Genomic DNA, 27,605 nt, shown 5'->3' on the forward strand with positions numbered 1-27,605 from the left:
TTCTTCTTCTTCTTTTTTATTTTATTATTTTTTTTTCGAGGCAGAGTCTCACTATATTGTTCACGGTAGAGTGCTGTGGTGTCACAGCTCACGGCAATCTCAAACTCTTGGGTTTAAGCGATTCTCTTGCTTCAGCATCCCAAGTAACTGGGACTACAGGCCCTTGCCTCAATGCCCGGCTATTTTTTTGTTGCCCTTGTCATTGTTGTTTAGCTGGCACGGCCACACCAGCCCAGTGTATGTGGCTGGCGCCATAACCACTGTGCTATGGGCTCCAAGCTGATATATTCTTATCTATGACATCTGAAAAACTTTCCTCAGCTCTTTGGACAGAGATGTTCTCAATAGCTGTGCTGCAACAGACTTCAAAGATATCATATCCTCCAGTGTGGCCAAATGTGGGCTCAAGGGCACAGAAGTCTGTCGGTGCTGTCTCCTTATGGCCTCCTCTGACATTGGCCATGTGGCTGAGATACTTAAGAAGTAGGCTGAGGCAAGAGGATGGCTGGAGCCCAAAAGCTTGAGGTTGCTGTGAGCTATGATGCCACAGCACTCCCCAAGGAAACAGAGTGAGACTGTCTAAATAAATAAATAAAATAAAATAAATAAAAAACAAAGACCTGATGGAGGTTTAGGAGGAGTTGGGACTGGCACCTAGGCCACAATAGGTGATTGCAGACATTGCAGAAGGCCTAATGTTTAGACAGCCAATGTGGAGTTCTCCTCTATGCAACTGTGTCACTGAATCAAGACATTAGGATTTTTTAATATGGTGGAAGATACTCTGCTCTTTAGTTTTAATGTGCAAAGTTTAATTTATTAAGTATAGGGTCCCAGTTGTTTACATCCTTCTTTCCAGGATACTTGGCTGTCTCTCTGAGGGAACACTAATTTCTCTTCCCTGCCTGGGTGACTATCTGGCCAAATCTTGAAACAACAGGAGATTCCCTGTCACTGTTATTAACACCCCATCTAAATTAAAAATCAGAGAGGAAGAAAATCTTAGAGAAAATTCTAGCCGATGCCCCTGGCTTATAGTATAACATAAAGATCTTAATTTAAAAAGCTTTTAAGGAAAGCACTCCAGAGAACTCCAAGTATATAATACAACATGATTTCAATTAATTTTGCAGAGTTGAACCAACCGAACCGACGGGAGTTTTACTTGAGTTCTACTCAAGACAAAACCTAACGCACAAGGAATGGAAGGAAATCATCAGAATCGCGTAGACGTGTGGGGTCCCGCACGCCCAAGCTGCTTGCGCAGGCGCACAGCCGTGCGGAGGAGGGGGGAAGAAGGGCGGGGGAGGAGATGTTTCCCTGGCGCCCCGCTCCTCCCTGCTGCACTTTCCGTCATCGCCGCAAGGGGCGGCCGGGCCTCCGTAGCGGCAACAGACAAGAAGCTGTGCGGCCCGGGTTTCCAGCCGGGCCGTTTTCTCCGACGGGCCCCATCATGGCTGCCCCCAGGGCTGCGGGCCGGGTGGCTGCTGCACTTTGGCTTTCCTGACATCCCCTGGCTTCTGTGCTCTCCTTGCCTTCCCCGGGCCACCCCAGCAGACATGTTTGCCAAGGCCTTTCGGGTCAAGTCCAACACGGCCATCAAGGGGTCGGACAGGTGAGGGAGGACAGGGGCCTGCTCTGTTCACTCGGACACCCAGACATCTCTTGGGCCACTCTGACCCCCAGTCTTCGCTGGGCTGGGTCAGCCAACCTAGGGCGGAGGCCGAGGAGTACAGCCTTTCTTCAGGAGGAAAAGTGGGGGTCCAGACATATTTTGAGGGTGAGGATGGAGAGGGAACCAGGCTTTCTTTTACATATACTAATGAGTTTATAAGAAAACGTAATTCAGGCAGCGTTTGGTGACTGCAGACTGAGGCGTTAATGTTGCAAAAATGAAAAGAATATAGGATTACTGCCCTTCAAAAAGTTTAGAGCTCCTTAGAAGAGATCACATGGGTCATCAAGAATTAAAAGTGTTCAAGAAAAAAACGTTTAGTGGTTACTTCTGGCAGGAGAGACAGCTGGAAGCTGAAGTGGCACATGTGGTAAGAACTCTATCTGTGCAGATACCACCTTGGGAATTTTGGAACCAGCGTTCTATAGTTGTCATTCTTTTTTTGTTTGTTTGTTTTTAGAGACAGAGTCTCACTTTGTCGTTTTGTTTAGTTTTTTTTTTAGAGACAAAGTCTCACTTTGTTGCCCTCCATAGAGTGCCATGGCTCTTGGACTAGGGCGATTCCCTTCCCAAGTTGCTGGGACCACAGCACTCGCCACAACGCCCAGCTATTTTTGTTGCAGTTGCCACCGCTGTTTTAACTGGCCAGGGCTGGGTTTGAACCTGCCACCCTCAGTATATGGGGCCGGCGCCCTACCCACTGAGCCATAGGCACTGCCCTATAGTTGTCATTCTTGATGTTAAAGTATAGCTATTTAATAAGTTGACAGATTTGCCAAGCATATATGAGAAAGGAGTGGGTCTGAGGGCTGGGAATAGAATCGGGAAGGCAGGGCTTAAGTTTTCTGTGTTAGAAAAACTTGGATTGCTCACTGAGCCTCAGTTTTGCTATCCATAAAATGGAAACATGTCCCAAGATCATGTCAAAATAGATGAGACATTAGATGAGAAAGAGAATAAGATATGCTGAAAGAGCATATGAGAATAGGGCATCATAAACCAGAAATTCTTTCCTTGGCCCTCATGATTTTATAGTGAATCCTTCTGAGTTCTTGATATTTAACTAATGTCCATCCAGGCAGCATTCATGGTGCTGGTATACTTTCTGCAGGAGAAAGCTTCGGGCTGATGTGACAGCTGCTTTTCCCACCCTTGGAACTGATCAGGTCTCTGAGTTAGTACCTGGAAAGGAGGAACTCAACATTCTGAAGTTGTATGCTCACAGAGGAGATGCAGTGACTGTGTACATGAGTGGTGGTAACCCCATCCTATTTGAACTGGAGAAAAATCTGTATCCAACAGGTATGGCAACAGGATAGAGATGGCCATCACTATAGTCCCTGCCTAAAATCAACTTCTCTTGTCGTCTTCCATTAACTTGCCTTCCATAAAAACAAGCACAAAAATCTCTAAGTACTATTCCTAAGGATCTTTGTGGACCTAATGTTCCTGGATGTGAGTCCTTCAGAACCAGAAACCTCTATAGGAGGGAGAAAAACACAGAAAGAAAGGGTAGTTGCACAGGAAAGTTCTGAAATAAAGGAAAAATGGCTGATGAGTTTACAGTGGGCTAACTAGGGATAGAGCAGAAATCTTGAAAAGGATGGAATTTCAGGTCATGTAAAAAAATTACTTATTTATTTATTTTTTGAGACAGAGTCTTTATCGCCCTGGGATTGAGTGTCGTGGTGTCATAGCTCACAGCAACCTCAAACTCTTGGGCTCAAGCAGTCCTTTTGCCTCAGTCTCTGAGTAGCTGGGACTACATGTGCCTGCCACAACGTCTAGCTATTTTAGAGATGGGCCTGCCGCAACGTCTAGCTATTTTAGAGATGGTTTCTTGCTCTTGCTAAGGCTGATCTTAAACTTCTGAGCTCAAGCAATTCATCTGCCTCGCCCTCCCAGAGTGCTAGGGTTACAGGCATGAGCCACCATGCCCAGCTAAAAAATGTTTCTTAAAACAATTTATAGTAAGATTTTTCTAAGATTTTGAAGAGAGATACTGCAATAGGAGAGAAACAGTTTTCATTAAGCTACGTGCTCATCTGTCTTAATAATGTACTTTAGTCTCAGACGTCTCTCAAGGATTCATTTAGGCTCTGTTGGGCACTCTAGGATTCTTTACTTTCTCTTTGTCACAAATCTCAGGACTCAGTCTCCTTTTCTCTTTTCCACAGCTGTTGACACATACTTTGTCACTTGGGGCTTCTTATCCTTTAGGGTTGGCTGCAACAGTGCAATGTAATTTCCTTTGGCTGCTCCTGCCTCTACCTCCATTTCCCTCTATACCTGAAGACAAACACAGACCGTTTTTGACCTAAGGTTTTTTATTGCTAATCACTGTGAAACAGAAAAAACAAATATGATAAACATGGGAAAGTCTCACAATTTCTTACAGTCTGGCTTGCTCTTCTTATGTTACTTGCTTCTGAATCCATAACTGGAAATCTCATTGGGTTCTGTGCCCCTACTTTTATCCACTGTGGTCACTTTTTACTGCTACAATCCAGTTGCCTCCAAGTCTCAAGTGACACTCAGTTTTTTAGGTCTTGCTAAAACCACTGACTATCCTCAAGAATGAAACCTCTTTGGGAATTCTTTACAACCTTCTTTCTAGCTTTGAGTTGAGTTTCTTTTCTGTATTCTAATTAAAATGACCATGGTGTTAGGCTTTTCCAATTCCATAGGGGATTGACTTTTTGGTAGTAAGTGTTTTCTGGGTCTCTTTTTGGTACAGTATACACGCTGTGGTCCTATCCTGATCTTCTACCAACCTTCACAACATGGCCTCTGGTACTCGAAAAACTGGTGGGGGGAGCAGGTAAGAGGATTTTTCTATATTTTGGCTATTGACCGAAATCTACTTAATAAGGGCCTACTGATTTAATACATTTACTATTTTGTGTGTTCGTGTGGTTGAAAAATGGAATTTTCCCCCTGTGTGTGTTACATCTCTCACTTGACTGATTCCATGAGCCCTCTGGGCCTCTCTGATCCTGTTGTAGGGCTTAAATACAATGAGTTATACGAATACTTTGCAAACTGCCCTATACTACACTTAAGTCAATAAGCTGAATTTAGGAAACCAGGACAAGATTGTGGTATAGAACACCCAGTCTGGGCCTTCTGTTTGACTGCTAGTCCCCTAAAGGGAAAAGGTCTGGTAACTTTAATTGTCATTTTCATTTTTATTATGAATAACATATGTTTCTTTGTCAGGTGACTGAATAAATGGTGAAGCGAAATATGAAATTAGGTGGATGCTTTTGTTTTGTTTGCTACAGATTTGATGCTGCCAGGACTATTTGTACCCCCTGCTGGTCTGCCACAGGTACAGAAAGGGGACCTCTGTGCCATTGCCTTGGTGGGGAACAGGTACTGTGCCAGGCAGCTGTGTCTTTTTGGGGGTGGGGGGAAACTTAGGGAAAAAGGGGATTGGAGGGGAATGATAACTTCCAAAGCATACAGACAAAGGATTGAATTAAAAATAGGTTCTTCTGGTTGGGCATAGTGTGGTTCACCCATGTAATCCCAGCACTTTGGGGGGTTAAGACAGGAGGATCACTTCAGGCCAGGAGTTCAAGCCCAGCTTGGGCAACATAGACCCCATTCCCCATAAAAGATTAGCTGGCATGGGTGGTGCCTGTGGCTCAGTGGGTAGGGTGCCGGCCCCGTGTACTGAGTGTGGCAGGTTCAAACCCTGCCCCGGCCAAACTACAACAACAACAACAAAAAATAACCAGGTGTTGTGGCGGGCACCTGTAGTCTCAGCTACTCGGGAGGCTGAGGCAAGAGAATCACCTAAGCCCAGGAGTTGGAGGTTTCTGTGAGCAGTGTGACGCCATGGCACTCTACCGAGGGTGACAAAATGAGACTCTGTCTCTACAAAAAAAAAAAAAAATTAGCTGGCATGAAAAAAAATAGCTGGCATGGTGGTGCATGCCTGTATTCCTAGCTCCTTAGGAGGCTGAGGCAGGAGGATCCCTTGAGTCCATGAGTTAGAGGCTACTGTGACCGATGATTGTGCCACTGAAGTCTAGCCTGGGTGACAGAGTAAGACCCTGTCTGAAAAAACAAAAGAAAGAAAAAAGAAGGTTTTTTTTTGAAAGAAGCAGCAGAGAATGGGCCACTGGAGAATCTCAGTCTGAACCTCTTGGGAGGGCACGTGCATCGGGGCTGAGTGTAAATGCCGCTGCTGCTTTTTTTTAATTAAAAAAAATAATAATTTTAGATTTACAGGAGAGTTGCAAAGATAGAGTTCTGATTTACTCTTTACCCTAGCTTCTTCTAATAGTAATATCTTACAGAATCACAATATGGTTATTAACAACTAAAGAATTAACACTGGTACGATACTGCTACCTAAACTACAGACTTTATTTGTATTTTCCATTAATGTCTTTTTTTTGGTTCAGGGTCCAGACTAGGATACCATGTGGCATTTAGTTGTCATGTCTTCTTAGTCTCCTCTCTTTAACATGTATTTGATTTCCCGTCTTTCATCACCTTCCTACCTTTCCCTAATATCCACATCATCAGCCTCATATTTTAATTATTTTTATAACTTTATTGAGATACAGTTAATATACAATAAAATTCATCTCTTCAAAATGTATATTTCAGTTATTTTTAGTATTTACAGAGTTGTTCAAATATCACCCACGCTTTTTTAAAAAAAAATAAATTAGGAAGTCATTGTGTAAACAACTTAAAAAAAATCAAAATCCCCCTTACACCACAATCCTTTTCTCTTAGAAGTAACCATATCATTTTGATGTGTATCCTCATTGCCCTTTTCTTTTTCTTTTTTTTTCGAGACAGAGTTTCACTCCATGCCATGGTTAGAGTGCCGTGGTGTCAAAGCTCACAACAACCTCAAACTCCTGGTCTCAAGGGAATCCTCTTGCCTCAGCCTCCTAAGTAGCTGGGACTACAGGCACCTGCCACAATGCCTGGCTAAGTTTTCTTTCTTTTTTTGTTTTTTGAGACAGAGTGTCACTTTGTCATGTTCGGTAGAGTGTCATGGCATCATAGTTCACAGCAATCTCAAACTCTTGGGTTCAAATGATCCTCTTACTTCAGCCCCAAGTAGTTGGAACTACAGACGCCTATCACAATGCCTGGCTATTTTTAGAGACAGGATCTCACTCTTACTCAGGCCGGTCTCAAACTCCTGAACTCAAGAGATCCATCTGCCTTGGCTTCCCAGATTGCTAGGGTTACAAGTGTGAGCCACCCCGCTGGGCCTCTGGCTAATTTTTCTATTTTTAAAGAGATGGAATCTTACTCTTGCTCAGGCTGGTCTCGAACTTGTGAACTCAAGCAATCCACCCACCTTTACCTCCCAGAGTGCTACGATTACAGGCATGAGCCACCACGCCCAGCCACTCATTGCCCTTCTTGAATGCATATATACATATGTGTATAAAAATACTATATGATTTGGGTATGTGTGTTTAAATATACAAACAAACCAAGTTATATTTGTATCATTTTTTCATGTAATATAGCATGGACATTTTTCATGTCAGCATACACAGATCTGATTTTTATACTTGCTGTGTAGTAACGGAAGAAATCTTCTAGAGGACACCGAGGTTGCCTGCAATTTGTCTCTATGACAAACAATATGTTACTGACGCCACTAAGGACACCAATGCCAATATTTTTCCAGAGGGGATACTAAAATGCAAAACTGGTAGACTGAAAATCCTGTGTGTTTTCTGTTTCTCTACAAAAAAAGCTGTATCAATTTTCACTCCTACCGACAGCATATATGGAGCCTGTTTCCCTATACTCTTACCAAGACTGGATATGGTGGATCATTTTCATTTGTGTCTTCCTAGTGGATGAAAAATGACATCTCATTATTTTAATCATTGCTTCTTTGAGAGAGAAGGAGAGAAAGATTGTAGGCATAGGAGGCGTCAATCTTTAAAGGTCTTATTTTTGCTACTTACATTCTTCTATTTTCCCGGAACCTTTTGCAACCAAAGCACCTAGAATCTCATTTCCCTGTGACAAAATTACAGTTGAAAAGAATGGTGGCATCATTATGTCCCCCCCCAATATTCTATCCAGGATAGGAAGAAACTGTGTAAATGGGTATTTGGCCCTACTCAATTTAGCTTTCAGAATATAGCTGGGTATGATTTGTGGCACTGGTTAAGTGTATGGGCAGCAGGGGGAGCAGGGGATTGTTAAAAATATAAGTCATGTTCAAGACTGGAGTGGAAGGAAAAAAACCCTCTTTTAAGAAATAGAAAAGAATAACTCAAGATTGTAGAACAACAACAAAGAAGAAAGAAAGAAAGAAATGAGAAAGAAGCCATATTCAAGTTTGCTGTGGTAGAAACTGAGCTGTCGTACAGGCAGTCCCTGAGTCACTGAGGTACGACTTGCACTTACAAATGGAGGTTATAAGTCATAGGTAAATGTACCTGTTCCAACTTAACATACAAATTCAACTTAAGAACAAACTATAGAATCTATCTTGTTCATAACCCAGGGACTGTCTATATGGTAAATGGAGCCACCAGCTTTAGTAAAAAAATGTTTAAGTTCAAATGTTGGGAACTCTGCCTTTGAATCTTCTCTCTGGAATCCTGGCTACCTTGCCAGTCCTTTGTACTTCCCCACTGTTACCCATCTGGTCACCTATGCCACAGGTAGTGTGTGATCAATGCTTGAGTAACACTGGATGACAGAGATTTCTCATTTGGGCTTTGGGAGTTTTTGTAGTTCCTATGATGTGGTGGTTTCTGATGTCCTGGAAGTACCCATTTTTTAGATGTATAGTTAAACAGAGCAAGCCCTGTTACAAGGAGCCAATTCAGAGGCAACCTCTCTGGCTGGCTCTACCATTTATCTCTCCTCTCTCCTCTATGGCCTCCCTCAACCTCATTTATGGCATATGAATTGCTTCCCTTCTGACCTTCCTTATAGGATGGCTATGACTTTTTTAAGGTGGAGGAGATAAATACTTACGTTTTTGGAATTAAAGAAAGGGAACTATAAATACCCTTCCGTGTCCTGCCTGGGTTTAATTCATAATAGTAATAAAACAAAGGCGGTGGTAACATCAGGACAGGAGTCACTTCTACAGAAGGATAATATTGGGTTAGGAGATTTTTGAAAATAATATCTGTAGATAATCCGAAATAGGTAGTCTAAAGAAAACAGACTAGACTGAGGTTAGTTTTATGATACAAGAGGATCTTCAGATTGGTAGCTGGTGCTTTTACCACGCATGTGGAAAGATGGCCCTAACATGTACTCTCTAGCAGACTTTCTCTGACCCTTTCTCTGGCTTCCTTCTTAGAGCCCCGGTAGCAATTGGAGTTGCTACTATGTCCACAGCTGAGATGCTGACTTCAGGCCTGAAGGGAAGGGGCTTCTCTGTGCTCCACACTTACCAGGACCATTTGTGGTGGGTACAGTGTTTTTTTTCCATTGATAGGTGAAGACAGCGTAGGGGCTTGAGATTCAGAAGTGAGGGTGTTGGTCCCAGCCATGTTCTGGGCAAGTTGCTAATCCCAGACTTTCATTTCCTTGACAAATTTAGAGAAAATAACTCTTTCCCCTGTTTGAACAAGAAATTAGAGAGAACTGATTATTTGGGGGGTGAATTAACAGAATCCTAGACCTGAAAGAGGACCTTAGGATTTGTCTACTCTGTCCTTGAGTATGGTGATATTCAATTTTTTTTTCTTTTTTTTTTTTTGTAGAGACAGAGTTTCACTTTATTGCCCTTGGTAGAGTGCCGTGTCGTAACACAGCTCACAGCAACCTCCAACTCCTGGGCTTAGGCGATTCTCCTGCCTCAGCCTCCTGAGTAGCTGGGACTACAGGCGCCTGCCACAATGCCCGCTATTTTTTTTGTTGTTGCAGTTTGGCCGGGGCTGGGTTTGAACCCGCCACCCTCGGTATATGGGGCCGGCGCCCTGCTCACTGAGCCACAGGCGCCGCCCGATATTCAATTTTTTAAGCTCTGGCCTTATCTACCGTGCACATATTAGGCATCGCCTGGCCCTGTTGAGGACTCTGAATCCTAATCATAGCAGGTACATCCACAGGCACCAGGATGATAACCTGACTAAATTCATGTTATTCAAATTTCACGTTTCAGACTCCTCACTATTGGAAATAATACTTTCTGACTGTAGCAGTTGCTTGCTTGAACCAGATACCAATTAATTATCTCGTTATTTTCTTGTCATTTTACCAAAATAGTTAATAGTGCTTGCCTCAAAAGCCAAGTACCTGGTCTTTCAGCCAATTGTTGTAACTATCGGTATAGATTCGTCTTATATTTTCTAGCCCAGTCTTAGAGTTATTCATTTTATAGGTATTGGCCAAGCACAATCTCACTGGCTTAATAAAATAGCAGATATTTGAGAGCTGATGACTGATGTTTTCCTAGCAACTTATTTTCTGTCAGTCTAGGCAACAGCAATCACAGTCGTATGGTCTAAGTTGTTTTATCAGCTGCTGCCTTTATATTATTTACCTGATCAGAATAGCCTAAACATACACTTTGGCCTTACTGTTAAAAGTACTAATAATGCTTACTACAGCTATTAGTTATAACTTAGTATGATATTCATGTCCCAGATAAAGCTTTTTACCTCTCCGCATCCTCTGTTAGGTAGCATTGCTTTTTTTCCTGTCTTCCTATGGCCTAGTGGCATAAAACTATGGTAATCTCTACTTGGCAAGTTAGATTGCATTTGATTGACTACAGAAGCCACTGATGTTGCAGTCCTTAAGCAGTTTTTTTATGTGCAGTGGATCTCTGGGTTTGTATTTCACTAAACTGGTACTGCAGATACATTTTCGATCTTAATGTTATTTTATTCAAAATGATTTTTTTATTAACTCATATGAAGGGAACATTTTGGGGGCCTTCTCTTAAGCTGCTCTTTCTTTAATCTTTCCCTGTCTTGGGGTGTCTGTTATTCTTTTAGGATAAGGAGAAGGCAAGACTTATTGTCCCCATTTCAGAATTGAGTAATCGGAGGCATGGATATTCTAGGCCCAGAATTGAAAATAGGGTTGAGACAAGAGCACAGGCTCTCTGCTATGTGCTAGACATTCCTGCCTGTCAGCTCTTGCTCTCTCTGAACTCGCCGCTGACTCTTCCCTGACTGGGGTGGAGAGTGTTGTGGCTGTTGCTTGGTGTTTTTGACATGAGATTTTTCCAGGCGGTCTGGAGACAAGTCCTCTCCACCTTCCATTGCTGCACGGGCCCAGGATCCCACAGATCTCAGTGAAGAGAAGGGGTCTCTCCAGGTGAATCCCACCCTGCAGAAAGACATGGGACACCTGACCCTGGAGGGAGAGGAGGAGGCGAATGGGGAGGTTCATCAGGCGTGTGGGGAGAGGCCCCTCTCAGAAGCCTCAGAAGACACCAGTACTGGAGGCCTGAACCACGGCTCCACAGATAACAAAACGCTTCAAGGTAGAAAGAACTCTGGGAGTAGAAGGGCCCATCTCTTCCCCTCTCAATTTAGGAGCCCAGTGTGCTCCACCACACTTCTGATTACAGGGGCCCTGACGCTCCGAGAGAGGAGGGAAAGCCCTTATTTCTGTGAACGTGGCGCGCAGCCCTTTGACATCTTGATGTCCTTTCTGCATAAGTCACGTCCCCCCGGTGCCAGTCTGCCCTGGTATTTGGACTGTTTCCAGCTGCAGAGTCCTCTAGGGCAGTATTTTTTAGCCTTTTGTTCTTCACAGTACACTTGAGCCTATAGTTAAATTTTCTCAGCACATTTAAATTATATTGATCAAAAAAAAAAGTTAAAAACATATATTTAGTGTACTTTGAGCTTCTCTTGAAAATAATTTAATTAACGATCTTTAAAAATTTTCATGGCACATAAATCACTGCTTTAGGGTGTCATCTGGCTCTGACTTGTCTTTGTGAATGTTCCTGGTTTGGTGGAACTTAGTGGCTTGACTCCTTCTCTGGGGTCAACCCTCTTTAAAGGCTCAGTGCTCAAAAGAGTCTGGGAACTTTGATGCCTGGGAATGGGCCCCTTTTCAGAGCCAACGGGGTAAGGTGGGGATACTGCGAGGGAGATATTCCCTAGCATTCTGTATCCCTCAGGAAGGATGTTGTTCTTGTCTTTTTCTTGCAGAGCAAATGGATGAATTATTACAGCAATGTTTCTTGCATGCTTTGAAGTGCCGAGTCAAGAAGGCTGACCTCCCTTTGCTGACCAGCACTTTCCTTGGCAGCCACATGTTCTCCTGCTGGTATGGAAGGCAAAAGGCTGGGGACTGGGTCTCACTCTTCTTTATTGGCAATAGGATAGGACAGGACAGGGCCACTGGGAGGCCAGTTGAGGGTTGTGGTATGGAAGGCTGATCTGGATAATGAATTAGGTCCTGGGTTTTAAAAACTATAATTTTAGGCTGGGTTCAGTGGCTCATGCCTGTAATCCTAGCTCTCTGAATGGCAGAGGCAGGTGGATTGCCTGAGCTCAGGAGTTCCAGACCAGCCTGAGCCAACACGAGACCCTATGTCTAAAAATAGCCAGGCTGGGGGTTGGGGGGGGGGGCTTGGAGTCCCAGTTACTGAGGATGCTGAGGCAAGAGGATTGCTAGATTCCAGGAGTTGGAGGTTGCTGTGAGCTGTGATGCTGTGGCACTCTACTCAGGACAACAGAGTGAGACTGTCTCAAAACAAAACAAAAAACAAAAGAAGAAGAAAAGAAAAAATACTTAAATTTAGCTAGTGAAAGGATGTTGAGGAAATGGAAGGTTAACATTGCCAAGATTCTCTGAACACTGCCTCTGCTGTGGTGGTACTAGGCTGTCTGTGATGAATCGGGCAGCATGTCCAGTACAGGAAGTGTCCCAGAGGTGGCGCCTCTGTCAGGAGGCTTTTTCTGGAGCATTCAACCCCCTCAGGCTTCTGACAAGTAGGTGGTCCAGATAATTTTATTAGGAGGAAGAATTAGTGTCAACCCTTACCCTATTGAGAGCAGGAGCCTCTAGGAGGTGGTGTTACATGTGGGTGGAACCTGGACTTTAAAGACAGAGCCATCTGGGCAAGATTTCAACAGGGTTGCTGTAAAGATTAAGTAGCCTGACTCATAATAAGTACTCGATAAATGCTATCATATCAAGAGGTTTGCTTGTTGATTTTTACCTTGAGATTGAACTTCTTTCTTTTTGAGAAACTTGCTCTGATCTTTAAAACAGTAGTTTTCAATGTAATCACTTCCCATTTACACACCAGCTTCTTTAAGGCATCATATTACAAGTGCAGCACCCAGAGTATGTGGTGGGACACTTGGTAATTTGTCCTGACCTTTCAGGGTTACAAGTAGCTGACAAAGGAGTCGTAGAATATTCTGTAGGACAGAACTTCTTAAACTGGAGTGGCCTTTAGAGGGACTCCCTAAGAATCTCACTGCTCTTGCATGTCACATTTTGAGAGAAGCTATAAGTTTTGGGGAGAGGAAAAACATTTACAGTTTTTAATCAGGAACTTCCTGTCAAAACTAATTGCTGTAGAGCAGGGCCAGTGAACTTTCTGTATAGGTCCGGGTAGTAAACATTTTCCGCGTAGCAGGCCATACCATCTCTGTTGTAGCTATTCACCTGCTATAGTAGCCCTAATGTGACTACATAGACAGCGGGTAAGTGATGAAGGTGGCTGGATATGTTCCCAGGATGTTATTTGCTAAACTCTGCTATAGGCCTGCCTGCCTGCAGGGTCAGCTTGGTGTTGGAAGGGTTCACCTTGAAGTGGCACTTTTGAGGCCACAGAGGGTTGTCTGAGAGGATCTAAAGTTGTATGCAATACAGTAGCCTCCAGCCGCATGTGGCTATTTTAAATTTAAATTAATTAAAGGTAAATAAAATTAAAAATTCAGTTCCCGGGTCACATTAGTCTTCTTTCACGTACTTAATAGGGACACGTGGCTAGTGGCTACCGCATTAGACCGCATCGATATAAAGCATTTCATCCTTCTGGGAAGCTGTGCAGATGGCACTGACTTAGAGTCCCACAGTCTGCATCCCCCTGTGGTTGGGAGGGGCCAGGCTGAGGGAAGAGGCGGTCCTCTCAGTGTCAGGCAGGCCCACTGCTACTGCTTGTCAGCTTGACTTGCCTTTTCCATCTGCCATCAGCCCCGAAGGACGACAACTGGACATAAAGAAGTCAAGCTACAAAAAGGTAAGCAGGCCTTTTCTCTGCAGGCCCGCACAGAGTTGTGTGGGGGCACATGTGACACAAGCCGCACATGACACGGGGAAGCCCTGTGTACAGGGCTCCAACTAAAGAATTAAGTGTTCAGATTTCAGCTATCGGGGGAAAAGAAACTCTCCCTGAGCTGTGGCTGTTGGTGGCACCCACCCCCCCACCCCCGCCTTTGGCCCTTTTGTGTCTGATTTGAGTTCTGAGAGTCTTCACTAGTTAGTGGCTAGCAGCTTCTTGCTCCCTGGCCCTCAGGGTGGGGGCCTCCCAGTTCCTCGTTTGATGAGGGCGCAGTTCCTGCCTGTCTTGGTCTGGCATATCCTAGGTGCGCAGTATGTGTGTGGAATCATGAAGTCCCCTACCACTGGCCCTCTCTCCCTTAGCTCTCTAAGTTCCTGCAGCAAATGCAGCAGGAGCAGATTATACAGGTGAAGGAGCTGAGCAAAGGGGTGGAGAGCATTGTGGCTGTGGACTGGAAACACCCAAGGTGAGTGCAGGGGGCCTGGTCACTAGAGTCTAGCTGGCCTCAGGGCACCTGGGCTACAGACTGGGGACTGCAAAGACACTAGTATAAAATGTGTTCTTTTCTTTCCTTCTGCTGGGTTTAGGATCACATCTTTCGTCATGCCCGAGCCCTCCCCGACCTCTCAGACTATCCAGGAGGGTAGCAGGGAACAGCCCTATCACCCTCCAGATATAAAATCCCTCTACTGTGTCCCAGCCAGCATGACCCTGCTCTTCCAGGAGTCTGGCCACAAGTGAGTTTTTGGAGAGCAGCCCTTCTCCGCCTGCCTGGTGTTCTGGCCTCCAGTCCCTCTCAACCTGAGTAGTGCTCTTCTGTGACTGGCAAACCTGCTCTGCCTCATTCTCCCTTTCTCCCAAATCCAGCTTCACACCTCTTTCCCTGGGGAAATTTCTCTGGACTAAATGAACGAGAGAGGAGGTCTCTCCCTTTTCTACCCGTGATTATTCTTCACACAGTCAATGCTCGCCTCAGTCAGGAAAAGGGAAGAAAAGGAAGTGAAAAGCTGAGGAGAGCTCCCTGCTCAGCAGGGACTGAGTCTGAGTGGTGCAGTTTGTGCCCTGGTGCAGCATGAACTAATTCCCTGGTCACTCCTAACCTAGGAAGGGGAGCATTCTGGAAGGCAGTGAGGTCCGAACCATCGTCATTAACTATGCCAAGAAAAACGACCTGGTTGATGGAGACAACAAAAAGTGAGTGGATGAGGAGCCGAACTAGCCCTGCCTTATTGGGTATCCATCTTTAGCAGACATAGAGATATTTGGGGAGGATGTCTGGGATGAAGTATAGAAGAAAGTCCCAGCATCTCAGAAATAATCAAGACTGCTGGTTTCCAAACCATGGGCTGTGACCTCCTAGAGTTCATGTCTGGGGTATTCAGACCCATGTAAGCTGTAAACATCAACTGTTGACTGAGTAATTATGTCACTTAATCTTCACCAGTGATATTCAAGGACTTTTGTGGGGAATAAATGCAGACTTAAAAAATATTTACCAAGCTCATCATGGCTTTTTGGTGTTTTCTTTAAATTGACACATGATATTTTTATGGGGCACATCTGATATTTTGTTATACACATAAAACGTGTAATAATCAAGTCAGTGTGGGTAACCATCACCTCTAGTATATCATTTATCATTTCTGTGTGTTGGGAACATTTCAAGTCCTCTCTTCTAGCTATTTTGAAATATACAATACGTTGTTGTTAACTGTAGTCACCCTACTCTGCTATTGTAGGGTAGAACTGCTTCCTTTTGTCTAATGTGTGTACCCATTATGGTATTGTTTCCTTAATAACTGGGTACAGGTGGTAAACTCCCAGATGGAGAGAGTTCAATCAATTGTTTTGTTTTCTTTAAAAAGACATCATTATGATCAAAAATGTTGGTACCTACCAGCCTAATTTAATGCCCTCACCTTCAAGATCCCTACCTCTTTCTGTCTTTCTTCCTTATTAGCCAACTGTGAAAGTAAGCCCCGGAAAGCTATGGGGTTATAGTTAGTTAGCAGTGCTAAACTGGGAATTCTGGTCTTTACATTTATCCCATCCCACTTTCCCTTCTGCTACCTGCTTTTCCTCCTAGGAAAGTATCCATAAGGTACGTTGCCTGGTGGACTGTGGTCCCATAATTGATTTGTACCCTGGATGACCATTCACATAAGAGATGAAGCCTAGTTTGCCCTTGGGTCTGGGGTTTCTTTATTACCTCTTCTTTCTTTTTAGCCTTGTAAAGTTGGATCCCATCCTATGTGATTGCATCTTAGAGAAAAATGAACAGCACACAGTCATGAAACTTCCGTGGGACAGTCTCCTGACCAGGTAACAGGCATTAGCAGTCCCTCTCAACTTTTCTGTCCCCTGTCCTTAGTATCTGTCACATTGAACTTTAATATTGTCACTATCTTAGTTTCTAACTTTCTTTCTGTAATTCATACCTTGTCAGTCTACATAAACATAGGCTTGAGTAATTCTGATATGAAGAGTCTTTAGAACAATTTGAACAATATAGGAGAATTTGAGAAGAAGAAAGAAAAGGAATATTAATTAAAAAATAAGAACTTCAATAAGATTTAGAAATAAGGGAAGGTTGGGGTAATTTTCTTAAAAAGTCTTCAAAGGAAAGATTTTTTTTTTTTTTTTGAGACAGTCTCTCACTATGTTGCCCTCAGTAGAGTACGGTGGCATCACAGCTCATAGCAACAGCTCACAGCAACCTCAAACTCCTGGGCTTAAGTGATTCTCTTCCCTCAGCCTTCTGAGTAGCTGGGACTACGGGCACTCACCACAACACCTGACTTTTTTGGTTGTAGTTGTCATTGTTGTTTGGCAGGCCTGGGCTGAGTTCGAATCCACCAGCTCCAGTGTATGTGGCTGGCGCTTTAGCTGCTGAGCTATAGGTGTCCAGCTCTGCCACTTGTTTTTATAAATAAAGTTTTATTGGAACACAGCATACCCATTTATGTGTTGTGTGATGGCTGCTTTTGTACTATAATGGCAGAATTGAGTAGTTGTAACAGAGACCAGATGTCCTACAGAATCTAAAATATTTATTGTTTAGCCTGTTATAAAAAAAGTTTTTGTTTTTTTTTTAGAGACAGAGTCTTACTTATCACCCTCAATAGAGTGCTGTGGTGTCACAGCTCACAGCAACCTCAAACTCATGAGCTTAGGCAATGCTCTTGCCTCAGGCTCCCAAGTAGCTGGGACTACAGGTGCCCACCAGAACGCCCAGCTATTTTTTTGTTGCAGTTTGGCTGGGGCCGGGTTTGAACCTGCCACCCTCGGTATATGGGGCTGGCGCCCTACCCACTGAGCCACAGGCGCCACCCATAAAAAAAGTTTGTTAATCCTGATACATGTGATAGCAAGAGAAAATTTGGTGAGATAAAAGGTAGAAATTCCTTGGGGTAAAGGTATGTTTACTGTAAAACATGTCAGGAATGTGAAGCAACACTTGGAGGCAATAGGCTAGGAAAGGTTCATTCTTAAGAGAGATAGTAACCTCCATAAAATGGACTGGGCAGGTTCTCAGAGGGCCAGGCCAGCACAGTTTCCAGGATCAGTGGGTCTCAACCTTGTCTGCACGCTAGGGAGCTTTTGAAAGTATGTATCCCTGGTCAGAGATACTGATATAATGGGCCTGGGATACAGCTTTCTAGGTGATTCTAATGTACAGCCAAGGTTTCAAATCACTACCCTTTAAGATTGGCTCACACCCCACTGCCTGCTGGTAGTGGAGTATGAGGAAACGGCTTCTGTTGGCTTTATCAGTTTACACCTCATAACTCCCATTTCAGATGTTTGGAAAAATTACAACCTGCCTATCAAGTGATCTTTCCCGGACAAGAGCCCATTGTGAAGAAAGGGAAAATCTGTCCAATTGACATCACCCTAGCACAGAGAGCTTCTAATAAAAAGGTAATTTTAAAAAGACACACTGTTTGAGATAGTGATGTAATGTCCCTGCCAAGTTCTGGTCTCTCTAGTATGATTGGAGGTTTGGGGGTTGGTCTCAAACACCTCAAAGATTATTTATGAAATACCCGTGTTTATGTGCCTGGGCTGGGCCCTATACGAAACAGGTAAAACTAACCCCTTCACTCACTCCCCTCAGGATTTTGTGCTAGGAAACTTGCTAGAGCTTGGTTCCAAAAGTAAACAGGATTTTATTTTTATTTTTTTCTTAGAGCTATGTTAGAAACCATAGGGCTTTCAGCTCTTATGTATTATTTTACCTCTTGGGCGTTGCTCAATGAAAATAACTTGTAAAAAATTATTGGAAGAACTGACTGTTTAGCTTGACAACACAAAGTTATAGGGAAGCAATTATATCTGTCCTCAAATATGTGAAATGTGCTTTGAAAAAGGAGCACAGAAATAAGATTCTTGGGAAGTCTGAAGAAGACAAACTTGAGTTCAAAATAAAGAACTGGTATTTGGTTAGGAGCATGGGCTTTGGAATTAGAGCTGGCTTCAAATGTAGCCTTGACCTTGAGCATGTTAATCTTTTTTTGTCTGAGTTTCATTATATGGGAAATGGGAATAATACCTACTTTGAGGATCAAATGAAGGAATATATGTGGAAGAAGCACTTAGAATAGTACTGGGCATATCAGCATTCAGTAAATGGGACCTAGTCATGATAAATTTAATAGTAATTAGAAATAGCCACTATTTATTATTTAATTATGTGCCAGATACCTTACTAAGCAATTTATATTAATTTATTTGAACACTAATTTTCTATTAATAATAATTAGAATTGTCCAAAAATGAAATAGTGAGTTATTGATTCTGAAATTCTTTGGATCTGGAGTCCCTTGACAAGCTTTAAATTATTTGAAACTTTTGTAAACTTTATTGATAGCAATTTTTCCCAACTACCCTGACAGTAACATACTTTACCATCTGTAGTCATGAATGAGAGAGAACTTGTTTTATAGCAACAAGCAGAGAAATACAATTTTTTAAAGCATTAGAAAACCACATACTTGTCATTTGCAAAGTTGATGAATAATAGAAAAATGAATGTATTTTTAACTAGATACTTAATATTAAGGAATTATTAGTAATTTATTTTTGGGTATGATGATGGTTTGTTTTAATGTTAAAAAGAGCTTTATCTTTTGGCGTGATATACTGAAATATTTACAGATGAAATGATCTGATGTCCGGAGGGATTTGCTTTAAAGTAATACAGGAGTGGGGGGTCGGTGGGGGTATAGATGAATCAAGGTCGGCCATGAGTTGATACATGAGAGTTCATTATACTGTCCTACTTGTATTTATAACTTCTCCATAATAAGAAAAAAAGACTTTTTAAAAAGTGTATGTTATGTAGGATAGAGATTATCTGGAGTCTAACGGTCTCCCAACTGAGCTATTTTGGCTGCCTATAATAGAAATTGTCTATCCCACTAAACATATAACACATTATAGGATGGGGTAGAATTTATTTAGAAGCAAAGAAATAAGTTATTGGATGAAAGATTCCATGGTTATAGAGATGGTGACCTATGAGAGAATGCAGGGGTGATGAGACTGCTGAGGGTCCCTCCCCTCAGGGGAAAGCCATGCAATTGGGTTGCCACCACCATTGGTCTTCTTTCTCCACCATCCCCCCAGGTGACTGTGGTCCGGAACTTGGAGACCTATGGTCTAGATCCATGCTCAGTGGCTGCCATCCTCCAGCAGCGATGCCAAGCTAGCACCACCGTCACTCCTGCCCCTGGGGCCAAGGACAGCCTCCAGGTGCAGATCCAGGGAAACCAGATCCACCACCTCAACTGGCTGCTGCGTGGTGAGCATCCCCTCTGAAGAGCAGGAGCTTGGCAAAGGTCTCCCTGCTTACTCACCTTAGTCTGGTTATATAATAACTACACACACACACACACACACACACACCTCCACTTAGTTTTTTAGCAACTAGGAAGAGGTAGAACAAGTGTTTGAAACAGATCCTTTGGCCCCTTTCAAATTCAGTGTACTCTCCACCATACTATTAGCTTTCTTCCTGGTCTTTCCCTTTTATAAAACATTTATTGAGCTCTATCCCAGGCATCTAGCTGGGCTCTTTGCAGGGATCTCTTCTAATCATCATGATGTTGCAGAACTGTTACCTGTTTTGCAGACGAGGAAACGGAGGTACAGGGATGTTCAGTGCCTTGCCCTGAGGTCATCTGACTCTTGAGTACTGCAGCTGGACTTGTAGTGTTTTTAGATTCCAGAGCCCAAGTCCTTTCTGCTAACTCTGGGTCACTTAGCCTTCAGTTTGTCTTTACTTCAAACCAGCTTCCACAACTCTGCCTGATCAGCTTTCTTGAACAAATACAATCACATCACTCCCTTCTAAAAATTTTTTTCTTTTTTTTTTTCTTATTTATTTATTTATTTAGAGATAGTCTTACTCTGTTGCCCCAGGCTAGAGTGCTGTGGCTCACAGCAACCTCAAACTCTTAGAGATCTTCTTGCCTTAGCCTCCCACGTGGTGGGACTACCAGTGCCCACCAAAACGTCCAGCTAGTTTTTTCTGTTTTTTTAGTAGAGATGGGGTCTCGCTCTTGCTCAGGCTGGTCTTGAACTCCTGAGCTCCAGCAATCCACTGTCCTCAGCCTCCCAGAATTCTAGGATTATAGACATGAGCCATGTACCCCACAAAAAAAAAAAAAATTTTCTTTTTATTTTTTTTAAAGACATAATGACAGGAATCTAAAAAACTTTGTCTACCTCTTCCATGCATTCAGAATAAACAATAGCCTGCCAGCCTGAGTGCATCTTCCCTGCTGTCTTCCTGGCAGCTCCAGCACCCCCGTCTTAGGCATCAGCTGTGCCATGTGCTTTCTGTCCCTGATACACCATACCATGTTCACACTTGTGTCTTTCACCTAGGCTGTCCTCTTGCCTACTGTGCCTTCCCACAACCCGAATCTGCCTCACCTTAAAAGCTCATTGGCCCAGCTCATGCCCAGAGCATGTCCTATGTCCCCAAATTAGCATTTGAAAAAGTGCTAACGTAACCTTTCCAATTGTGTTTATATTTCTGGTTAGTATCTGCATCTTGGCTAATTTTTTCTTTCTTTCTTTTTTTTTTTTTTTCGAGACAGTCTCAAGCTATCACACTGGGTAGAGTGCCATGGCATCGTAGCTCACAGCAGCCTCCAACTCTTGGGCTTAAGAGATTCTCTTGCCTCAGCCTCCCAAGTAGCTGGGATTACAGATGCCTGCCACACACCCAGCTGTTTTTTTGTTGCAATTGTCACTGTTGCTTAGCAGACCCAGGCCGGGTTCAAACCACCCTAGGTATATGTGGCCGGCACCCTTGCCGACTGAGCTATAGGCGCCACCCGGCTAATTTTTTCCTAATGTCTGAATTCCCTGCTATACTAAGCTTCTTGAGGTGTAAACCTTGCCTTTTTCATCCTCAGGGCCTGGCATATAGTAAATGCTCAATAAGCAAATTCACATTGTGGCCTGTGGCAGTACCTAGCCGTTAACGTCTAGAGTTTAGCTCCCTTATGTGAAGAACACCATATGAGGTACCTAGAAGAAACGTAGAGAAAAACAGATAAATACGTGAATGAGTGCAGTCACACATGTGCTTTCATAAGAAAGTAATAAATGCCTGAAATACACCTAGAAAGCAGCTATCAGTGAGAAAATTACTGAAATAAACATTTCAGCCTTGAGGTATAGGAACAAATGGTCCACCCAGAAGGCTTCCCTGAGAAGTTGGGTTTGGGCTGGATGTAAATGAGCAGATCACGTGATGGGAATCTTAGTGTCCTCTGTGGAGCCAAGAGGGCTGGAGGTCAGCTGTGTCCATAGGTCAGGGCCAAGAAGTAACAATTAGCAAAGAGGAAAAGTGGAGGCCAGCAGGGGAGCAAGGTCATGCTCCACTGAGTAGTGTCTGTTTTTGGGTTGTAGAAGAGTATCAGATCCCTCGAAAATACATCCAAGGCCTAGAAAAGGCCCCCAAATCTGGCAAGAAGAAGTGACTTTGTTTCGTGCAGCAGATCGAGTGGAAATCCAACCTCTGGGCTGGTAATTTTTATGAACATTTTCAGCTTTTGCAAATACAAAATATAATTCTTTACCAAAATAAATTTTTATTCTAATCTAAATATGATTTCTCTCGTTTCCTCCACTTAGCTAAAATGCTATACTAATTTTTACAGTCAGAAGCATTTTAGATGGACACAAGAGGCGTGACAGTGTGCCTTTTACACTCTACGTGGTTTCAGTGGTTGCGTTCCTCCCCTCCTTTCATGGCAGGATGGCCCATTCAGCAGTTCAGGCAGATGTCTTTCCTGTTTTAAAGCCCCTCTACCAAATATTCCATAGCCTCTTGCTCATCCATTCCTACTACCTAATTAACCTCATAGCCCAAAAATTCCTTCACATCTCTAAAGAGTTAATCAGAGAAAACTGTTCTCTGTCATCAGTCAAGGCTGCAGATGGAAGAATTAATCCCAAATTGTGGCAGAATTTAGGCTAGATAGAAGGAAGGAGCAATAAAGGCACATTAGGGCGTGGGTTTCTGTTGGGCAATGTTTCTTCCCCAGCTTCAGCACACTGCCAATCACGGGTAAACGTGCTGCAGCCCAACACCAGGGCTTTCGTACAGTGAAGAGGCTTAGCCAACAAATGCCCTCTTCTGCCCCAACTTCTGTTTTTTTTTTTTTTTTTTTTTTTGAGACAGACTCTTACTATGTCACCCTTGATAGAGTGCCATGACATCACAGCAATCTCAAACTCTTGGCCTTAAGAGATTCTGTTGCCGCAGCCTCCCAAGTAGCTGAGACTATAGGTGCCCACCACAACACCTGGCTGTTTTTTTGTTTGTTTTGTAGAGACAGAGTCTCACTTTACCACCCTCAGTAGAGTGCCATGACGTCACAGGACTCAGAGCAACCTCCAGTTCTTGGGCTTCCGCAATTCTCCTGCCTCAGCCTCCCAAGCAGCTGGAACTACAGGCACCCACCACAACGCCCAGCTATTTTTTTGTTGCAGTTTGGCCGGGCTGGGTTTGAACCCGCCACCCTCGGTATATGGGGCTGGTGCCCTACTCACTGAGCCACAGGCGTCACCCCACACCTGGCTATTTTTTTTGTTGCAGTTGTTTAGTTGGCCCGGGCCAGGTTTGAACCCACCACCCTTGGTGTATGTGACTAGCACCATAATAACTGTGCTATGGGTGCCGAGCCTTGGCCCCAGCTTCTTAAACTGGGATCATGAAGTGGTCTTTAATTTGTCTCAGAGGGTCCAAGCACTCCCTGAAATGGTACACAAGACTTTTCCTGAGAGGGGGCAATGCTTTTACCAAATCCCAAAGGAATCACTTGATGACAACGAGGTTCAGAACCATTGCTATAGTCCCTGCTCAGGTTGTGGAAGTCATTTCTGTGAGCAGACCTATCCTTGTACAACAGGAAGGAAGAAGAGGCTAAACTCCAAGGTTTCAGGTTTTACCATGAAGAAACAATTATGCTTCAGTTGATTTCCCTGTTTATTTGTCATCTCAGAGAAGAAAGGCTTGAAAATATCCACAATATCCATAAATTACCCATTTGGGTTTGAAAAAGAAGAAAGGATAGGTGTGAAAATGCATGTGTGGCACCCGCTATCTTTTGTTACAGGCCCAGAATAGACCTTTTCCCTTAAAAGTAAACTTCATTTCACAAATCTTGTCTCTACTGGCACAAACATATGGAACTGGGATAGAGCTCTCTAGAAACTGACCCCAAATAGGATCCCATTACAAAAACCTTTGGCCAGGGCGCTGCCTGTGGCTCAAAGGAGTAGGGCGCCGGCCCCATATGCCGAGGGTGGCGGGTTCAAACCCAGCCCCGGCCAAACTGCAATAAAAAAAAAAAATAGCCGGGCGTTGTGGCGGGCGCCTGTAGTCCCAGCTGCTGGGGAGGCTGAGGCAAGAGAATCGCGTAAGCCCAAGAGTAGAGGTTGCTGTGAGCCCTGTGACGCCACGGCACTCTACCCGAGGGCGGTACAGTGAGACTCTGTCTCTACAAAAAAAAAAAAAAAACCTTTGGCCAGCTAGTCTTATCTGAGGGAGCATGATATATGTAGAAGTAATGAACTATGGTCCTTACATGAATACAAATAACATGTAGTACTATGCAAAGTTCTTTCACAAGCATAATTTGCTTTGCACAGTCTTGGAGGCTCTAAAATGTTGTGTCTCGCCTAGTTAATCCCTGCTAAAGACACAAAACCAGTAAGAGGTGGGGCTGGTTCTAAATTGAACATCTGCTCTTAACTGTGATTTGACCTAGAATTCTGCTATGAGAGTGCTGTCAAGACTTGTGCTTTGAATGGTTTTTCCAGTAATGGTGACACATTTGCACCACATTTGCACCGAGTCATCACATTCTCTCTCCTGTAAGAACAGCATAGGTACATATACAAAGGCAGAATGGAGTTGGACTGTGTAATAGGTTCTTTTTTTCTAGGTGCTAAGGCAAATAATCTATAACAAGGTCAAACATACAACTTTGAATTTATTAATCCCATACTGCAACCAAATTAAGTTTCAGTGAAAAGCAGAAATGGGATTATTTGTAGGCTTTGGCAAAATCATTGAAAGATACACTTCTTGGAGGTCTCAGTGTTATAGATCTGCCCCATTCTTGGGTAATTGTAAGAATGTCCATTGGACATTCAATTTGGGGGCCTTATTCATTGCATCCTGGGTGACCAATACTGGAAGGCAGGTAGGAATTTATTTTAAAAAACTTTTATATGGTTATTTCTGTGATTATTGGGACTGTCCTTTGATGAAAGTCTGAGAAGGCTAAAGTGAAAGGGGCATTTTGATCATCTAGTCTAGTCTTCTTCCTCCAGCTGAAATGATCTTAAAGAAGTTGCAGAGACACAGTCCTCTTTTTTTTTTTTTTTTTAAGGGACAGGGTCTTCCTTTGTTGACCAGGCTGGAGTGTGGTGGCCCAATCACTGCAACCTTGAACTCCTGGACTCAGGTGATCCTCCTGCATCAGCCTCCTGAGTAGGTGGAACTATACCAGGCTAATTTTTTAATTTTTTTAGAGATGGGGTCTCGCTATGTTGCCCAGACTTGTCTCAAACCTCAGGTCTCAAGCAAACGTCCCAAAATGCTGGGATTACAGGTGTGAACCATTGCACCTGGCCCTATTTTGTTTTCAAACAGTTTCAGAAATTGGAGAATCATTGCTTACCTCACTACCCTGTCCTGGTGTTTAATCGCCCTTAGAAAAGCTCTTGTCTTTTTCTAACTCAGTATCTGTAATAAGTCCCTTTGGCTCTCCAGCTCCATGGAGATGATAGAATAGCTAGTCACCTAGGCAGTGCCTTCCAGCCCACACATTTGGATGATTTTCTCCCAAATTATTTGAACAGTACCCTTCATTCCTCTGCTCACTGGCAGAAGAAAATCTGACCCTGCCAAGAAGTATATGATTGTCTCTGTTCTCACTCTCTCTCCCCAATTCCTGATTTCCATAAGAAGTTCAAGGAAGACGTTTCCAAAACGAATCATTTTTGCAACAAGCCTTTAATACTTTTTTAAAAACCCATATAAGAAAAACATTTAAAAAGAAAATATTCTCAAAACAAACACACACTGAGCAACACAACCATAGAAGGCACTACTAGCAGTTATACCCAGCTCTGGGAGGGAAGGGATACTCTATACAATAAGTTTTTTCAGAGGCTTAGACTGGGTCTAACTGTGCTTTAGATAATATCTGAATTTTCCCATATTTATTTCATAGATACCATTATTTCTTTATATATAGCTATTTGCTTTTATGTATATATACATATATACACACACACATGATTTTTTTTTCCTTCTCAAAAATAAAATAGCCATCCTCTCGAGGGAGGTTCTCAGCAGCATTCACAGCAATTGCAGCAGGAGCCATGCTGTCTATCAATGTTAGAGACATGCGGGAGGAAGGGCAATGACTCTACCTGCTCCCTTTAATATACAGCAGGGAGAGAGATTTTTTTAAGGGAGGGAAGTGATAAGGCTGAGCACGAGATGGCAGAAAACCAGGGTTTTTGTGGTTTACAAAAATCTTAAGAGTTGCTCTTGCAGCTCTGAAGACTGTGCACAGTTCCTATGACAAGGGGTCAGCATTCCTTCCAGGATCAGGGGTAGTGTGGACTCAGCCTGGGTCAGGGAGGGAACTTCTAGGCTACATGAAGAAGCGTGGGCTCAAACCAACCCAAGAGAGACTGGCAGGGACAACAAAGAAATGGTTTCTCAGAGGCTGGATTGGAAAACCAGCCCTGCCTTGAAGATTGTAAGTCCTTCTCCCTCTGCATTGGAGTGTCTTTGCGGTCCTGGCTACTCATTATTATTTGACTAATTTAAGATTCAACCTAAGCAAGAAGCCAGTACAAATGTAGAGAGTCAGGAAACTGATCCTCCCTGTCAATGTGGTCTCATATCACTTCTTGGAACAAAACTCAGGCACCTAGATGGGAAGAGGTCCATGACCCTGGCCCTGTACTAAGAGTGAGGGCTCTCCTGGCCTTGTCTCCCACACCGCCATTGTCCGCTTCCTGGTGTAAGTGTGCCAGCAGCAGAACTTCAGGCACATACTCTCCTGCTCCTATCTCTCTCTGAAAACAAAAGGCACTGAGGTCAACAGGGAGGCCAGACCCACGGGCAGACTGAATGCAGGGCTGGGGCTGGCCCATGCTTCGGAACAGAGAGGGGTCTCAGCTGGCCAAGTTGGAGGTTCCCCCTCGTAATCAAGGCAACTCCTTGGGCAGCACCTGGAGATCCCAGAGTCCCAGTGGGAGGAGGGAGGCAGTGCTGGGGGCTGAGGGGGAACCCATGTTCACCAGCTGCAAGAAGGCTGAAGATAGCCTTGACAAAGTTTCTGCATCACTTTTTGGCTCTCTCTTACTGCCTAATTTCCCTACTCAGGAGACTTTCAAATGGTAGATGGCTGGTTTCCCTTTGGTGGACACACAAGATTATGGCAATATCAAATCCCAACTTATAACTTAATAAAGAAATAATCTGTTGACAAAGATATGACTAAGTACCACACAGGCGCAGATCTGTATGCCTTTGGGTTTCCATGTGCACAGTCCCTTGGGCAGTGAGGACCAGGGCCAGGGCAGGCTGCAGCTTCACTGGGAATCTCTGAGCCAATCTTAGCTTTGGTGCTCTTAACCCTGAGCTCTGGGGCCAGTGGCTTCTTGAACTTCCCTTATGAATGAACAGCAGGCACCTTGGGCATTGCAGACAGTCCACTGAAAGCAGCATTATCCCGTTTTCGGGGCTTAGCTCAGACCTGCTAAAGGAATATGCTATGACTCATAAATAAAGAAACTGTAGGTAGCAAATAAGGGGAATTGAAGAAGAATCAAAGCCAGAGAAAGAACATGGAGCTTTAAAATCTGTCTTCCTTCTTTTGCCGGCTAGTGTGATTGGTTCCAGTCTGGTGACAAGAGAGGCAACTATTTGGTTTCCAGAAGGCTTGCAGAGTGTGAGAGGATGACAGCTGTTCAATTCACATGCGTTCTGATCCTTGACAGAGCCTGTTGAGGAGCATGGCGTCGGGGTGAGCAGGAGTTAGCCCTGCACAAACACTTGTCCATGGAAGAGTTTTTGTGCCACAGCTGGAACTGCTGGGCGAGCACAAATGTACCCACTAGAGGTGTCCTGAGAAAAAAGTGTCTGTTGCA

At 43.6% G+C, this 27,605-nt stretch overlaps 1 protein-coding gene across 3 annotated transcripts; it reads left to right on the forward strand.

Annotated features, from left to right (window-relative positions):
- Positions 1 to 1,361: 1,361 nt before the first annotated feature.
- EIF2D (eukaryotic translation initiation factor 2D) lies at positions 1,362 to 27,455 on the forward strand. Of its 3 annotated transcripts, none has more exons than XM_053605419.1 (15): positions 1,362 to 1,615; positions 2,787 to 2,977; positions 4,413 to 4,496; positions 4,960 to 5,050; positions 8,997 to 9,104; positions 10,879 to 11,135; positions 11,815 to 11,932; positions 13,817 to 13,862; positions 14,267 to 14,370; positions 14,492 to 14,641; positions 15,009 to 15,098; positions 16,131 to 16,226; positions 17,705 to 17,825; positions 19,533 to 19,707; positions 21,831 to 22,027. In XM_053605419.1, exons 1-15 carry the CDS (start codon positions 1,560 to 1,562, stop codon positions 21,899 to 21,901), a joined length of 1,758 nt encoding a protein of 585 aa, XP_053461394.1. In that variant the 5' UTR covers positions 1,362 to 1,559; the 3' UTR covers positions 21,902 to 22,027. The 3 variants fall into 3 exon arrangements, with proteins under 3 accessions (XP_053461394.1, XP_053461395.1, XP_053461396.1); XM_053605420.1 differs by lacking the exon at positions 21,831 to 22,027 and adding an exon at positions 27,343 to 27,455 and having other exon boundaries at positions 1,438 to 1,615; XM_053605421.1 differs by lacking the exon at positions 1,362 to 1,615 and adding an exon at positions 1,647 to 1,780.
- The last annotated feature ends 150 nt before the right edge of the window (positions 27,456 to 27,605 follow it).

This window comes from Nycticebus coucang, chromosome 10 (genome assembly GCF_027406575.1).
Source record: "Nycticebus coucang isolate mNycCou1 chromosome 10, mNycCou1.pri, whole genome shotgun sequence".
Classification (NCBI taxonomy): Eukaryota; Metazoa; Chordata; class Mammalia; order Primates; family Lorisidae; genus Nycticebus; species Nycticebus coucang.

Excerpts from the sequence above, each read along its gene's own strand:
- EIF2D (XM_053605419.1), top strand. The coding sequence starts at position 1,560 with ATGTTTGCCAAGGCCTTTCGGGTCAAGTCCAACACGGCCATCAAGGGG. Across the intron at positions 2,978-4,412 it reads GAAAAATCTGTATCCAACAG|TATACACGCTGTGGTCCTAT; the intron begins GTATGGCAACAG and ends TTTTTGGTACAG. Across the intron at positions 17,826-19,532 it reads AGAGAGCTTCTAATAAAAAG|GTGACTGTGGTCCGGAACTT; the intron begins GTAATTTTAAAA and ends CCATCCCCCCAG.